The sequence below is a fragment of the Sorex araneus genome, chromosome 3, assembly GCF_027595985.1.
Source record: "Sorex araneus isolate mSorAra2 chromosome 3, mSorAra2.pri, whole genome shotgun sequence".
In the NCBI taxonomy this organism is placed as follows: Eukaryota; Metazoa; Chordata; class Mammalia; order Eulipotyphla; family Soricidae; genus Sorex; species Sorex araneus.
The window spans coordinates 93,940,529-93,956,373 of NC_073304.1; the positions used below are offsets into that span (position 1 = coordinate 93,940,529).

General features: G+C 44.6%; 1 protein-coding gene across 2 annotated transcripts in view; it reads right to left on the reverse strand.

The window, feature by feature from the left end:
* The window catches only part of COPS2 (COP9 signalosome subunit 2), a 37,738-nt gene extending 30,629 nt beyond the window's left edge, over nt 1-7,109 (reverse strand). For both annotated transcript variants that reach the window (XM_004611789.2, XM_004611788.2), the window contains exon 1: nt 6,924-7,109. In XM_004611789.2, coding sequence (XP_004611846.1) covers nt 6,924-6,977 — 54 coding nt within the window. In that variant the 5' untranslated portion in view covers nt 6,978-7,109. The remainder of the gene's footprint in view (nt 1-6,923) is intronic.
* Nucleotides 7,110-15,845: the final 8,736 nt, after the last annotated feature.

The window sequence follows — 15,845 nt, forward strand, 5'->3', positions numbered from 1 at the left end:
AGTCTTAAAGTATGGATAGGAGCTGTTGGAGATGAGGAAGGGCATATGAAATAAAGCCACTAATATATGGAAAGGATACTTGAGAGATTTTGCTTATTTGGAAGAATTCTGAGCAATCAGAGCTGAAACACAGGTTGTATGGAAAGAGTTGATTAGCCATGAACTAGTGTCAGACAGAGGAGCAAGACTATAGAAATCCAGCAAGGTATTTATTTGGATCAACTGGAGAGCCTGAAAAGAATTTACAAGGAAATAATCAGATTTGTATTGCGAGGATTGAAGAAACCTATTAGATAATCTTACAAGTTTGACCAAAACAGGAATCTAAGAATAAGAGGGATAAAAGGAAAGGGATAGGAATGGGGCCAGAGCTATAGCATAGGGAGTAAGACGTTTTTCCATGCACGTCGCCAACCCACTCTGTGGAGCCCAAATGGTCCCTTGACTACCTCCAGAAGTTATACCTGAGCACCGAGCCAGGTGTAGCCCTAGGAACTTTCTGGTCTAACAGAGCTCTTAAGAAATGTGCTCTTTCGGTACTGGAGAGCCCAAGGGTGAAACATGTGCCTAAGATTCTGAATTAGAACTGCCAACACCACTAGTTTAAAAAAAAATTTTTTTTCTCCAGAAAAACAAGATTAGCATTTTACTTTTAACAATGTTCCCTGGGGCCTGAGTGAAACCTAAGAAGACCGGGCATATGCATTGCATGCAGCTGGCCCTTCTATAGTGGGTACCACATACAGTTCCTTGAGCTGGCCAGCGGTCACTCCTAAGAAAAGGGCCAGAACTGGCCCTAGTACCACCAAGTATGACCAGAAAGTCAAAAAAAAAAAAAAAGGGAAAAAACAACCCACAAAGAAAGCAATGCTTGTGAGCTTTGACCACTTCTATACAGCTATGCCATATTTTAGGAACATAGATAGATGAAGGCAAACATCCCATTATTAAGAGCTAGATATAATCCTAGACATTCCCAGTTCAAATTTGAACGGGGGAAAAAAGCACCCCAAAACAAACCCCAAGGAGAAAGTCTTTGCATGCTTATGCAGATAATCTCCAAGATAAATTAAAAAGCACGACGGTGGAGGAGTGGATGGGAAAACCTTGGGACATGGTGAAGGAGGCAGGCACTCTGGTGGTCTGGGTGTGGTGCTAAAACGCCTGAAACCTATCATTAACAATGCCGTAAATCACAGCACTTCAATATAATGAGAAAGAGGGGGGGAGAAATCAAAGTACAAATATAATATGCAGCATCCTCATTTATAAAAGGAACGGGAGCAAGTATTTGATTATAAACGGGAAAGGAAACTTGTTCAAATGGCGAACAGGAACACAAACAAAACCTTGTTCTGATATATTATGCTTCAGAATCATTTGTATGTATACTTATGTTCATCATTTTAATTCTGTAGCCAATCCCTCTCCTTTTAGCAAGAAAATAAGAGGTTTCACTGCAAAGAGCTGCAAGAAATAAACAATTTTTCCCCCTACACAACAAATCACCCTACTCCTGCTCAATTAATCTGCTATACAGATTACATATAGTGGACACAAGTTCACCTTGAGTGCAGCATTGGTGAAGACCCTACCACATCATCTCAGGTGTAAGTTTTAAGTTACACCATCCCTCTCAGGAGGGAATGCCAAGAAACTCCTCTATCGCCCTACAGGTCACAGAGATTTGAGCTGGGCAAATTACAGTTCTTTGCAGTACCCTCTCAGCAATAGCCAGGAAAAGACCCTCTTGGCTCTAGGGTTGTATTATGAGGGAGATACCACATTATACCTTGTGATTTAACATGAAGATAATCTGGTTAACAAGAAAAGGGAAACAAAAAGATTTAGTATCATTCATCTGAGCCCACTAATCCCACCATACTTATTCTTCCTAATGATGAGCCACTTAGATATTCTGTGTTTAACCTAGTGGAGTATGTAGGACTGGAGAGACCGCATAGGAGTCAGGGCGCTCACCTAGCATGAAGCTGCCCCCACTTCAAATCCTGGGCATCACATATGTTCCGCCCCCCCCACTGCATCACAAGAAGACACTTGTGAGCAGAACCAGTAATAGACAAAGCATACCAGGGGAGTGGCCCCAGCCCCTAAGCTTCCAAGTTATAGTTCAGCAGGTACTCTTGTCCCTTCTATGTAAAAGTTCTGACCAACACAATTTATCAACAGTTTTTAAAATTTATTTTGTTATTGAATCACTCTGAGATACAGTTGCAAAGTTTTTGTGATCAGGTTTCAATCATACAATGTTCCAACAACCATCCCTCAATCAGTGTACATTCCCCCCCCCACCACCACCAATATCCCGGTATCCTTCCTGTCACCCGGTCCCCCACCCAGCCTGCCTCTATGGCAGGCACCTCTCCATCTCTCTCTCCATCTCTCTCTCCATCTCCTTCTCTCTCTCCCACTCCTCTCTCTCCCCCCTCCCCTCCCCGCCTTTCTGCATAAGTTTGCAATACAGATACTGTATGTATGTTTGGTCCTTTACCCACTTTCAGCACACATCTTCCATGCAAAGTGATCCCTTCCAACCATCCTTATCAACAGTTTTTTGTATCAATATATTTCAGAAGCCTGGATTGGAATGTGGACAAAATATCAGTATTTCACTATTGCTGATAACCTGAGGTTGTTCCCAGTTCTATAGTTAAGCATTTTATTTTTATTAAGAACAAAACAAAGGCTGGTGAGATGGTTCAAAGGAGCACGTGTGTTGTAGTCACAGGACACTGGTAAGATCCTGAATATTGCATGAACCCCTGGCAGCACTGGGTGGAGCAGGTCCTCCGTAGCACTGCACCCCTGGGCCCTAGAATTGAACCATCTGGTCAAAGCATCACTGGAAGTGTTACCCATCCCTTCTTGGGAGCTCCACCACCTCCACCACCACCACCACCACCACCACCACCACCACCACCACCACCACCATCACATACACAAATTGAAGCTATTTATTCCCTTCCCGTTATTGTTTTTATTATAGTCAATGTTGTGAAAACCAGAAGTCACACACACTTGGTTGCAGTTTCCTCTCAGGAATATGGCAGGGGTATTGAACTCACTTCCTCAGACTTGGAGGGCAGGTGCTTCTGCCACTGAGCTACCCGGGGTCACCTGGTTTTATTTTTACAAGGTGGGGGGCAGGGAACTGGCTGGGTCCACAAAAGCAGGTTGGAGGGTCAGTAGAGCAAGCAGGGCACTTGCCTTGCACAAAGTCTTTGTGGGTCCAGCCCCTGGTACTATATATAGTCCCCCAGGCTGCTAGGAGGGATTCCTGAGTGCAGAACTAGGAGTAAGCGCTGAACAAAGCCTGGTGCAGCCCAACACCCACTCCCCCTCCCCCCAAAAGTTCAAAGATCAAAGGAAAAGAAACTATAATCTCCAAGGACATATGTACAACAAAGGACAAAAGAAAACTTTTATACTAAACATACAAAGCTATTTTCTTGGCCTTGCCCTATAGATTTCTACCAATTTTTTTTACGCACTTATTCTATTTGCATAAATTAAACATAATTCTTTTGTATGGGGTCACACATAGCAATGCCTGGGAACTACTCTAGGGTCAGTGCTCACTCCCAGCAGGGCCACATGACAAGTCAAGCCCAGAACTCTGGCATGCAGTATGGAGACTAGCCCTTCAAACTAGATCCTCAGGCCCTCAAATATATTTTTTTAGGGGGGCACACCTGTTGGTGCTCAGGGCTTACACGTGACTGCATTCAGAGATCAATTCTGGTGGGTTCAGGGGACCAAATGGGGTGCCAGGAACCACCCCTGGGTTGGTTGCGTGCGGGGCAAAAGCCCTACCTGCTGTATTATTGCTCTGGCCCCTTAAAAGACATCTTTTTTTTTCTTTTTGGGTCTCACCTGGCGATGCACAGGGGTTACTCCTGGGTCTGCACTCTGGAATTACCCCCTAGCGGTGCTCAGGGGACCATACGGGATGCTGGGAATCAAACCCGGGTCGGCAGTGTGCAAGGCAATCACCCTACCCGCTGTGCTATTTCTCCAGACTCCCTCTTAAAAGACATTTTGAAAGAAATGCAAAGAAGTGTTTTACATTTTCTAAACCATATTTTAAGGTTCTTTACTTCTCCATGAAGAAAATCAAAGTAAATTATATATTGAGCTTGTTAAATGGTGACAAATGGAGATTTTCCAAGATTCCATGTAATGAAGACTCACCCTCATCCTCCCTGAGAGTAGACAAAGTAACTTTAAAGGCATCCAAGCTTCTATACATTAAAATAATAAAAGCAGTACCAGTGAGTGTTCATTTACTAATCACAACAAGAAGCATGACTAGGGAAAACAATGAGACTCACAGCCTGGCAATAATTAACCAAGTGGATTTATCCTATCTTTCAACATTTCCCCAAATAATACACCAGAGTTCTAATATGCAATGCCCTACCTATATTAAGATCGACTACCATAACAATTTTTGGTAAGAAGTCAATCTTAAGTCTTTCTAAAAGGATGAGCAGAGCCAATCAATTTTATGCTACAAAGGTGGGAATGTGGAATTATAGTATGGTTGACCTACCGATGGCTTTATTGATAAATAGTGTCAGATTATTTAATATCAGACTGGCAAAAATACAAATCAGTAAAAATTAGCAATGGTTTAAGACACTTGGCAGTACCATCAACTTCTTTACTGTTACATAAATTTGAATGCTTAGGAAATGCCTTTTCTGCCTCTACTAAGAATTCAAACATACTGAATTTGAATTTTCTTTTAAAGCCAAATTTATCCCATTTTCTTTCTTTCTTTTTTTTTTTTTTTTTTTTGGTTTTTGGGTCACACCCGGCGATGCACAGGGGTTACTCCTGGTTCATGCACTCAGGAATTACTCCTGGCGGGGCTCGGGGGACCATATGGGATGCTGGGAATCGAACCCGGGTCGGCCGCGTGCAAGGCAAATGCCCTACCCGCTGTGCTATCGCTCCAGCCCCTATCCCATTTTCTTTTAAATCATGGGCACAATGCATTATTTAGCTCTTTGAATAAAAGCAGTAGTTCAGTTATGGATTTTTATTTTTGGGCCCCAACCGTTATGCTCAGGGATCATTCCATTTTGGGGCCCAGGGAAGACAAATGGTACCAGAAATCCAACACCTGTGTGCAAGGCAAGCATCTTACCCGCTGTGCTCTCTCTAGTCTCCAGATTTTTGCTATTTTTCTGGTGGTAATCTACTTGTTTCTACTTGACTGGGGAAGATGCATATCCCAAAAAGTAATTTGCGGTAATAGCAATTTATCAAAAGATTACCTACAAAACATATGCTGGATTTATCTGTAGTTAAAAAATAGGGGGCCTGAGTTACAGTGTGCCCCTCTGGATGTGCCTCCCGATGTCCCTCAAAACCCCCCTTAAAGCCCAAGTATCCATAACTCTAGTTAATCTTCCTTTTTGGAAGACTGCATGCAGGCAGTCTTACCACTGACCCACACATCCAGTCCTCTAGTTATGATTTTGACACAAATGGGATGAAAAAATTAAAACCACCAAACCAACAAAACCAAAACGCCTCTTAACATCAACGAAATCACAATAAAGTGGTTTTTCTTAAAAGTCAATTATACACCCTTTAAGTCCCAAGAAACGTGAGAATAAGCTTTACCAAATGCAATTTTATGTCAACAAACGTTGCTTAAATATTAGTAGTAGCATGCACTTAAGAGTTTCTGCACCGCTACCTTCTTTTAAAACGGCGCCATTCACTGGCAATGACTACGCCAAGCTGTCACACACCCTGACAACGAAAAACCTAAAAGGGGCATCGCCTCAACCTGAGGATACAGCGGCAATGCAGCATCACCACGCCAAGACCGGGGCCATGCGTTAGCAACGCCCCAAATTGACACACACACACACACACACACACACACAAACACACACTCTGGGAAGGTGACGCCAACTCTCCACCAGGGCACGTGCTCTCAGTCCCACACAGATAACGTTTCTGAAAAGCTCCCTCGAAGGGCGAATGAACAAACCACCACCATCAGTTCAACTTAAAAATAAAACAACCCAAACCCTGCCCCCCCCCACACATACACTAGACAAATTTGTTTATTTGTACACTGCGGATATTTTTAACTCCAGACACTGGCAAATGTGTGAAGTCGGAGGGGGGCTAAAGAAAAGGGGGAGGCCAGAGTCGAGTCCCGTTTGCCCACTCCCCACCCCCAGCAACCCCTTCCTTCTCCCGAGCGTTCCTCTGCCCAGCCAACGAGTCGAGCTCGACTACTCTTTCTTTTAATGATTTGATTTTTTTTTGGGGGGGGGGAGGTCCCAGCTCGGAATCCTCCGCTGCCCCTCGATCTTCCAGAGCCCCTCCCCTCTCCCCAAATAAAAAAAATAAAAATAAAACCCCGGCCGGGAAGCGAGGTCTTGCCCAGAAGTCTGGCCGGGCGGCGTGAGGCGCGCCGGGCCCGGGAGCGGTCAGGTCCCCACCCCCGCAGCCCCGGCGTCCCCCCACGCCTCCCCAGTTTACAGCGGGGTCCCAGCCCCCCGCCCCCCGCCTCGGGGCGCGTCCGCACAGGACTGGGGGAGGGGGGGTCCCAGTGCGGGACCTAGACCGGTGCCCAGTCCCGGAGCCGACTGGCGCAGCCGAGAGAAGGGGGACGGCGGCGGGGGCGGGGGTCCCCGGAAACGGGGGGCCGCGACGCCCGGCCCCCGCCCCGTCCGCTCCCGCCGGGCGAGAGCAGCCGGGCCCCCGGCAGGCAGGGGGGAGGAGGGAAGCGCCGTCCTGTCACTGCAGCGGGAGCGGCGGCACGGCGCCGCGGCGCCGCCGAGAGAGGCCGCGGCCGCCCCCGTCGGGCCCCGGGCCCCTGCCGGCCGGCCCCCGTCTCCCGCAGCCCCAGGGGCTCGTCCCTTGCGCCTCACCAGGTCGTAGTCCTCCTCATCATCGCACATGAAATCATCCTCCATGTCAGACATCTTGGCCGGGAGGGGAGGGGAGGGAGGAGAAAGCGGAGACGACCTCCTCCCACAATCCCCCGCGGCTCCGCGGCGTCACTCGCGGGCCGGCCGGCCGCTCGCCGCTCTGCGAGGCGCCGAGGGCCTCCCCCATCCACGCTCCCCCCTCCCTCCGCCCCGCGGAACCAAGACGCTCGGCCCGCGGGAGCTTCCGCTACGACGCCAAAGGGCGGCGCACCGCCCCCACTTCCGGTGGGGCGGTTGGTGCCCTAGCAACTAGGCCTTAGCAACGTGGGCGCGTCACGCCGAGAGCGGTGGCGGTCTGCGGAAGGCCCGCGGCGCTCGCGGCCGGCGGGTTCCAGGCTCCCGGGCCGAGGGGAGGCGTCTCCCTCCCGATGCCTGGCACCCTGGACCCTGTCGTTCCGGTGAAAGGAAGCGGCAGCCCAGGTTCCCAGAGCTTTCGCGTAGATAGAGCTGGCATGCCCGTCTTAGATGGCAGGTAGTGTTTCTGCAGCGTTCTCCGGGCGCGTTCAGCCCACGCGTGGGGTGGGCGTTCCCGGAGTGTGGGAGGACGGCCCGGCTTCACACGTGCCACTTGGTTATATTCGCAGTCCGCTCGCCGAGTCTTGTGCAGAAGTCCAAAAGGGCTGAGAATCAGTCGACTGAGGAGCCTTAATCATTTGTTCATTGAATTACGAACCGACCTCAGTGCCCTGGGGGGCCATATTAAGTCTAAATTCACGACTGGTGTATTGAAAATGAAATTTTTTTTTGATTGTAGAAAATCTCTAGAATTGTAAATTGAAAAGTGAATTAAAAGTAAGGGGATAACCTGCCTTACAAACCACACTTCCCATCTAAATGCTAGGTTCGCACACATTTTTATATCATTATAGCACCAGATGTAATTTCGGACTTCTTTTGCACGGGGATGTATAACAGTGTAGGACAATATGCAGTCTATTGTTGATAGTGATTACTTTAATAATTATTTGAATAGTTCCTCTGGAGTATGCTAATTCTCCATAATTTGCTTCAGCACACATTGTTACACTTTAAAACACACTTAAATGTTGTAAAATGGCATTATATTAAATGTATCAGAAACGTGTCACTTAGTTCTTTTTTTGAGAAAAAATAATAACCAAGGAGCCTGGGATGTAGCTCAGCAGTGAAGCCCCGGGTTTGATTTCCAGCACCCTCCCTTCCCTTCCAATGAGAATTCAAGAAGAATAGCAGAGCCCTTTTTAGTAGTCACTTAAATTGACATCTTTTTAAAATTATAATTATTGAAACATTTTGATGATGATAATCCTCTCTACCTCTAAACAGTTACCGCCAAATAGGCTTTTCCTCTTATCACTTTATCGTGGGAAATTTCCAACATACAGAGAAATGTAAAAACTAGTCCTGTGAAAGCATACACCTGCTTATCAGCTCTCCTTGCATTTCTGTTTGTGCTCCCAGAATCAAGTAAAAGTAAGAGACACATATCATGACAGACCACCTCCAATGTAGCTGTGTAGGATTACTGAAAACAAGACATTCTCTCAAGTAACACTCTTTACCTTTTTTTTTCCTTCTTCTTTATGGGTCACAGCTGGCAATGCACAGGGGTTACTCCTGGTTCTGCACTCAGGAATCACCCCTGGTGGTGCTCAGAGGACCATATGGGTTACTGGGAATTGAACCCGGGTCGGCTGTATGCAAGGCAAACGTCCTAGCTGCTGTACTATTGCTCCAGCCCCACAAGTAACACTCTTACACTAGGAAAACAATTCCCTGATAGTTCACTAATATATCCCTAATCCTGTCCATACTCAAAATTCTCATTAAACACAGAATTCCAGAATTAGGAGTCTTTAAGGATCAAAATCAAAGCTTCCCTAACATAAAATTCACTAGATTTTAATTTTTATTATTTTTAAAAAACTTTCCATTTTAATATTTATTAAAACATTACTTTACTTTTATTTTTTAGGCTTTTTTGGGGGGTGACCCAAGCCTGGCAGTGCTCCTGGTTCTGCACTTAGGCATTGCTCCTGCCATTTTATAGGACCGTATGCAGTACCAGGAATCTAACCTGGGTCAGCCATGTTTAAAGCAAGTGCCCTACCTGCTACTATCTCACCAGACCTTACTAGTTTTTTTATCTTCCCAAATTCCACAACAAAAATTCTAATCCACTGGGTGTGGGGTGGAATTCAGGAATCTGTAAACTTAAAACGAAACTTCCCCATAAGTGGAGTGACTCTACGAACTGTTACCTTGAACAGCACTGGTTTTGTAATGTCACAGAATCATTAATCAGTACATAACACTCCACAGAAATCTGAACAAATAGTAATCGTATACTCTACCTGAAAAATCACAGCTCCTCAGAAGTAACACTAAAATCCCAATGGGGTTAAGAGATTTAACTGCTCAGAGTAATCAGAGCTACATAGTCTTATTTTAGAGCCAAAATTGCAACTTGAAAATGAACATATTAAAGGACTGGGGAGAATAGTCCGGAAGGGCTAGAGTACATGCTTCAAGGGGGCAAGATAGAGCAGACATATGTAAAAGTGTGAGTTCCACCCTACCCACCACATTTGTCCCTCCCCAGTACTGCTTAATGTATCTCAGGTGGCTCCCTGCGCTGAGCACCAAACTCTGGCCCGCATCGCTGAGCCAAGTAACTTGGGGAGCAGCTTCTGGTTCCTATCCCTGCTGGAGAGCCTTCCCCACAAGTAAGTTTAAAAAACAGGTGAACATTTTCTATTAAACAGGATGAAAAGATAGTACAATGGGTAAGACACTTGTGTTACATGCAGCCCATGAGGATTCGATGCTCAGCACCACCTGTGGTCCCCCAAATCCCAGATGGAGTGACTCCTGAGACCAGAGCCAGGAGTAAGGACTGAACACTGTAGCTCAAAAACAAAACACTCAAAAAACGAAAAATAAAAAAATTCTATTAACTATGTATATACTAATCGTAGATTTTAAATTAGATAAAGATTTATAGTAAATTTATATAAATTTTTACTTTTAGTGTATTCTTTTTTAAAGTTATTTTATTTTATTTTAGATTTTATTTTATTGATTCACCATGAGATATAGTTACAAGCTTCCATGTCTGAGTTACAATCACACAATGATCAAACACCCATACCTCCACCAGTACACATTCCCCACTACAAATAGCCCCAGTATACCTTTCCCACCTTCCCACTGCCTCCATGGCAGACAATATTCCCCATACTCTTTCTCTACTTTTGGATATTATGGTTTGCAATGCAGATATTGAGAGGTTATCATGTTTAGTCCTTTATCTACTTTCAGCACGCATCTCCCATCCCGACTGATTCCTCCAACCATCATTTTCTTAGTGATCCCGTCTCTATTCCAGCTGCCTTCTCCCCGCCCACTCATGAGGTAGGCTTCTAACTATGGAGCAATCTTCCTGACCCTTATATCTACTGTCCTTGGGTGTTGGTTTCATGGTATGTTATTTTATATTTCATAAATGAGTGCAGTCCTTCTACATCTGTCCGTCTCTTCCTGACTCATTTCACATAGCATGATACTCTCCATGTCTATTCACTTAAAAGAAAATTTCATGACTTCATCTCTCCTAAAAGCTGCATAGTATTCCATTGTGTAGATGTACTAAATTTTCTTTAACCAGTCGTCTGCTCTCGGGCACTTTGGTTGTTTCCAGATTTTGGCTATTGTGAACAGTGATGCAATGAACATATAGGTACAGATGTCATTTCTACTGTGCTTTTTTGCACCCCCGGGATATATTCCCAGAAGTGGTACTGTGGCATCATATGAGAGCTAAATTTCTAGTTTTTTGAAGGACTGTCCATATTGTTTTCCAGAAAGCCTGGACCAGTCGGCATTCCCACCAACAGTGAAAAAGTTGCTTTTTCCCCACATCCACGTTAGCATTGGTTGCTTTTGTTCTTTTGAATGTGTGCCAGTCTCTGTGGTGTGAAATGATATCTTGTTGTTTTGATTTGCATCTCCCTGATGACTAGCAATGTGGAGCATTTTTTCATGTGCCTTTTGGCCATTTATATTTCTTTTTTTGAGGAAGTTTTTGTTCATTTCTTCTCCCCATTTTTTGATAGGGTTGGAAGTTTTATCTTATATAATTCTACTAGTGTCTTGTACTAGTACTAGTGTCATGCCAGGGAGAGAGTCTGGCAAGATCCCTGTAGCGTATTCATATGCCAAATACAGTAACAATGATAGGTCTTATTCCCCTGACTCTGAAGAGCCTCCAATGTGGCACCAATGGGAAAGATGAGTAAAGAGAGGCTGCTGAAATCTTAGGACTAGGGTGAATGGGGATGTTACTGGGCCCGCTCGAACAAATCGATGATCACAGGATGACAGTGATACAGTGATACAGTGTCTTATATGTCCTGGATATTAATCCCTTATCAGATGGGTATTGGGTAAATATTCTTTCCCACTCTGTGGGCTCTCTCTGTATTTTGATCACTGTTTCTTTTGAAGTGCAGAAGCTTCTTAGTTTGATGTAGTCCCATTTGTTTATGTTTGTTTCCACTTTCTTGGTCAGTGATATTTCATCCTTAAAGATACTTTTAGCTTCAATGTCCTGGGAGATTCTGCCTACATTTTCCTCTATGTACCTTATGGATTCTGCCAATCTCCTGCCCTCCACCAGGCTGTCTTCACAGGGGCCCCCTCGGAGCGGGGCAGGTTGAGTTTCTCTTTCTGCCCTAAGCAGAGCCCTGGCAGCCAAAGACCTCCAGAATCCAGCCACAGCCACGCTTAAGGCCACTCTTCACATACTTGGATGAGCCACATCCATGAAGGAACTAACAGAGGAACCCATGTATGCGGGACCCGTGGCTGAGATCTCCAAGCCAGCTCAGATCGGGACTGAGCCTCATCCACCCAGATCCTCAGTTTTCCAGTAGCTTGGCAGTCACACCCACAAACTTCACCCCCCTGCCCCATGTAATCTGATCAACAGCCAAGATCCAGAGACTATAGAGCGACACTATTTTTCCTGGAGCGCATGGCCACATTTGTAGCTGCATGACCTCTTTATTTTTATATTTTTCCCATATGGCACAGTCTGGCAAGCTACTTGTATCTGATATGCCAAAAACAGTAACAACAACGTGTTCTTCATGTTCCTGGAGCAAGCAGATGCCATTGGGCTACATTAGCAACATGACAGGGACAAATGAAGACGTTACTGGTCCCCCTTGAGCAAATCAATGAACAACGGGATGACAGTGATACAGTGATATATGTCTGATATTGAGGTCTTTAATCCGTGTTGATTTTAGTGCATTCTTACAACAGGGAAAGAATTTTTCAAGTAAGTTAGTTTCTGAATATTAAGCAAAAGGGCAGTTAAAATTTAAGCACAATATCCTTAGTCATCCCCAAATTTAATAAACCCAGCCTGGAAATTTATAAGAGAAATTAAAATCATCTTTGCTGTGCTTTAAATGAAGTGCTCCACTGTGCACTTCACTGTGAATAATTATAACTTTTGAATGCATATGCTCCTTTAATCTTTCTGAGCAGGAAATAACCAAATGTTTTTGTGAGGGTTCTTTTTTTCCTGAAGGTTTTATTTAAATTTTTAATATTTGCACTTACATCAAAATATCTTATGTTCTTGTAATTAAATTTAAATATCATTTTATGGGACTGAAGGGATAGTACTGGGTACTTGCCTTGCGTGTCCCTGTTTTAATCTGTGGCACAGCAGATGGATCCCTAAGCATAGCCAGGAGTGGCTCCTGTGCATTGAACTATGGGTAGCCCATGAGAACGACCGGGTATGCCCCCACAAACCATTAACTATCACCTCAGTTGCACAGCCTGTCCTGAATATTTTGTGTATTTATGACATTTTCCTCTTAAGATCAGTTCTATTTGATGGTAAAATGCACAATTACTTTTTCACGTGTTTTATTGATCTACAGTAATATTAATGTTCCTGTTTTAGGCTTTCAGCGCTACTGCACCACATCCCCATGAGATTTCCTTTACCCCTTGGCATCACTCTGCTGTCTGTCTGGCAGACTCAGTTCTGTGGATAGAAGCACTGGGTTTGTTTTCAATGCCTCGCACCTATTCTCTAGCATTATTTTCTTATACAAAAACAAAAGTGAAATCATCCACTATAGAGCACTTACATTTGGGGGTTGGAGAGAGTGTACAGGGGATAATATGCTTTCGTTGAACAAGGCTCACTGAATTTATCCCTGAGAAGTGATCCCTGAGTATAGACCCAGGAGCAGGCCAAGAACAACACCTGAGAGCCACTGGGTATGGCCCCCAAACAAAACCAAAGCAAGAAACTTTAATTTTCATAGGGTGATGTTAAATACATGATGGTATGGATCTTTGTAGAAAGGGAATCCTTTTTTTTTTTTTTTAATTTTTATTGAAACACCATAAAAGCAGTTACAGAGTTTTTGGTTTAAGTCTCAGTCATACAATGATGAAACACCTGACCCTTCACCAGTGCACATTTTCCACCACCGAAAACCCCAGTATCCTCCCCATCCCACACCCTCCCCCTGCCTGTGTGGCATACGATTTCCACGTTAATCTCTCTCCACTTTGATTGCATTCAACATTTTGACACCAAACCCACCATTATTATTTGGAATTTTACCTCAACACTCAGATCTGCTGAAAAGACAACATTTGACAATTTGTTTTCTATTGCTGATTATGAATTGCATATGATAATGTGCGGCCACTATTGCGGCCACACGATTTTGGAATTCTGAAGTTTTAATAACGGAGTCTAGAGGGATTTCTGCCCAAGCCGCTGTGTGCCGAGCTTTGTTTCTGAGTCTCTGGGATCATGGTCTATAAGCAGCTCGATCAGCAGCCAGAGGGCTCGTTCGTGGGTGACAACTTGGGGTATCGTAGGGGCAGGGGGGAGGGGGGAGGACCAGCTCCACCCCCATCCCATGAGGCCCCGAGTTCCTCATCACTGTGGACCCCTACCTGATTGTCCCTAGGCCTCTGGAAGATGGCAGTATATACCGAGCTGCCAGGGGAAACAGGCCAAGGCATGAAACCCATTCCCACCTGGGGTGGTCTGGTGCCAGAAACCTAATGCACAGTCCGGACACATTTCTGCCAAAGACCACTGGGTTCCGAGCTTTGTTTGTGAGTCTCTGTTATCATGGCTGATAAGCAGCTCGATCAGCAGCCAGAGGGCTTGTTTGTGGGCCGCAATTCTAGGTCTCGTTGAGGGGGGAAGGGCCAGTTCTGCCCCATCCCATAAGTCCCCACATTTCTCATCACTGCGGGGAAAGGGAATCCTTTGTTTTAAAATATATACTTTTTTTTTGGGGGCTGGAGCGATAGCACAGCGGGTAGGGCGTTTGCCTTGCACGCGGCCGACCCGGGTTCTAATCCCAGCATCCCATATGGTCCCCTGAGCACCGCCAGGGGTAGTTCCTGAGTGAGGAGCCAGGAGTAACCCCTGTGCATTGCCGGGTGTGACCCAAAAACCAAAAAAAAAAATATATATATATATATACTTTTTTTTTATTATTGAATCACCATGTGGAAAGTTATAAAGCATTCAGGCTTAAGTCTCAGTTATACAATGATTGAACACCCATCCCTTCACCAGTGCACGTATTCCACCACCAAGAACCCCAGTATACCTCCCCTCCCACCTCCACCCCCTGGCCTGTGTAGCTGATAATTCTCACTTTACTTTCTCTTTACTTTGAGTACATTCAATATTTCCGTAAAAGACTCACTATTATTGTTTGGAGTTTCCCTCCCAAAAATCAGACCTGCTGAAAAGGAAGCATTTGATAATTTGTTTTCCAATGCTGAGAATGAAGAGATATGAGGTTTTGGATTTCTGTATTTTAGTAACTAAGTCCAGAGAAATTTCTGCGAGAAATTGCATCATTGCAAGCTCATAACTCTTTAGTGGTTTTTATAAGATGGCGGTTGCCACGCCTCCTCCCGCCCCGCCCCCCCCCCGAAAGAAAAAGCCGAAAGAGAAAAACCTTTCCCCTCCTGGGGGGGTCTGGGGCTGTGGCTTAGTTCACAGTCTAGAGACATTTCTGCAAGAAGCTGCTGGTACTAAAAGTAGTAAGGCTGGCCTCCAGGATCATGGTCATCCAGCAACAGAGAGGCCGCACACGTGTGGCCACTCAGGTCACGTCTTGGCAGAGAGCCAAAATATATACATATTTTTAAAGTCTTATATAAGTGAAATTTTGTAGCTATATTTGAGATACATTAAACATTGCATATGCTTCAGTGTATAGTTTTATGAATTTTGACATATATGTGTAAACCTGTGAAATCATCACCTAAGATAATAAAAATATTACTTCACAAGTTTAAAATTGCCTTTCAAAGTTCATCTTGGTCTCTTTTCACTTTTCCAGACATGTTCAGATTGTGTGTGGGTGTATGTTTCATTGCTCCTGAGTATCTCATCATGGTGGGCTCATCATCATTCATGCTCTTGGATAGTTCTGAGGATGGAATCTGGGTCATCTGCATGCAAATAAAGCACCTTAAACCCTGTTCTCTCTCTAATCTCCTTCCATCTACTTTTAATATCCTTCTCTTCCAAAGAAAAGTTGTGATAAATATATATAACTGCACTATCTCATTACGTTTATTTCCTCTTTTCAGCTTGGAGCTCTTGCCTGACAAATCTTCCTTAGCCTCTTAAGAGTAAAGAAAATGCTGTATGCAAACGTGGATACTATTTACAGAGTACTAAAAAATTTTTTCATCTTTAACTCAGCTACTCATATACTAATCTTTCAGAATGCTTTATACTACAATTACATATTGTTTTTATTTTGTGGCACCCAGGATTTAACTGGGGGCCTCACACAGGGTGAG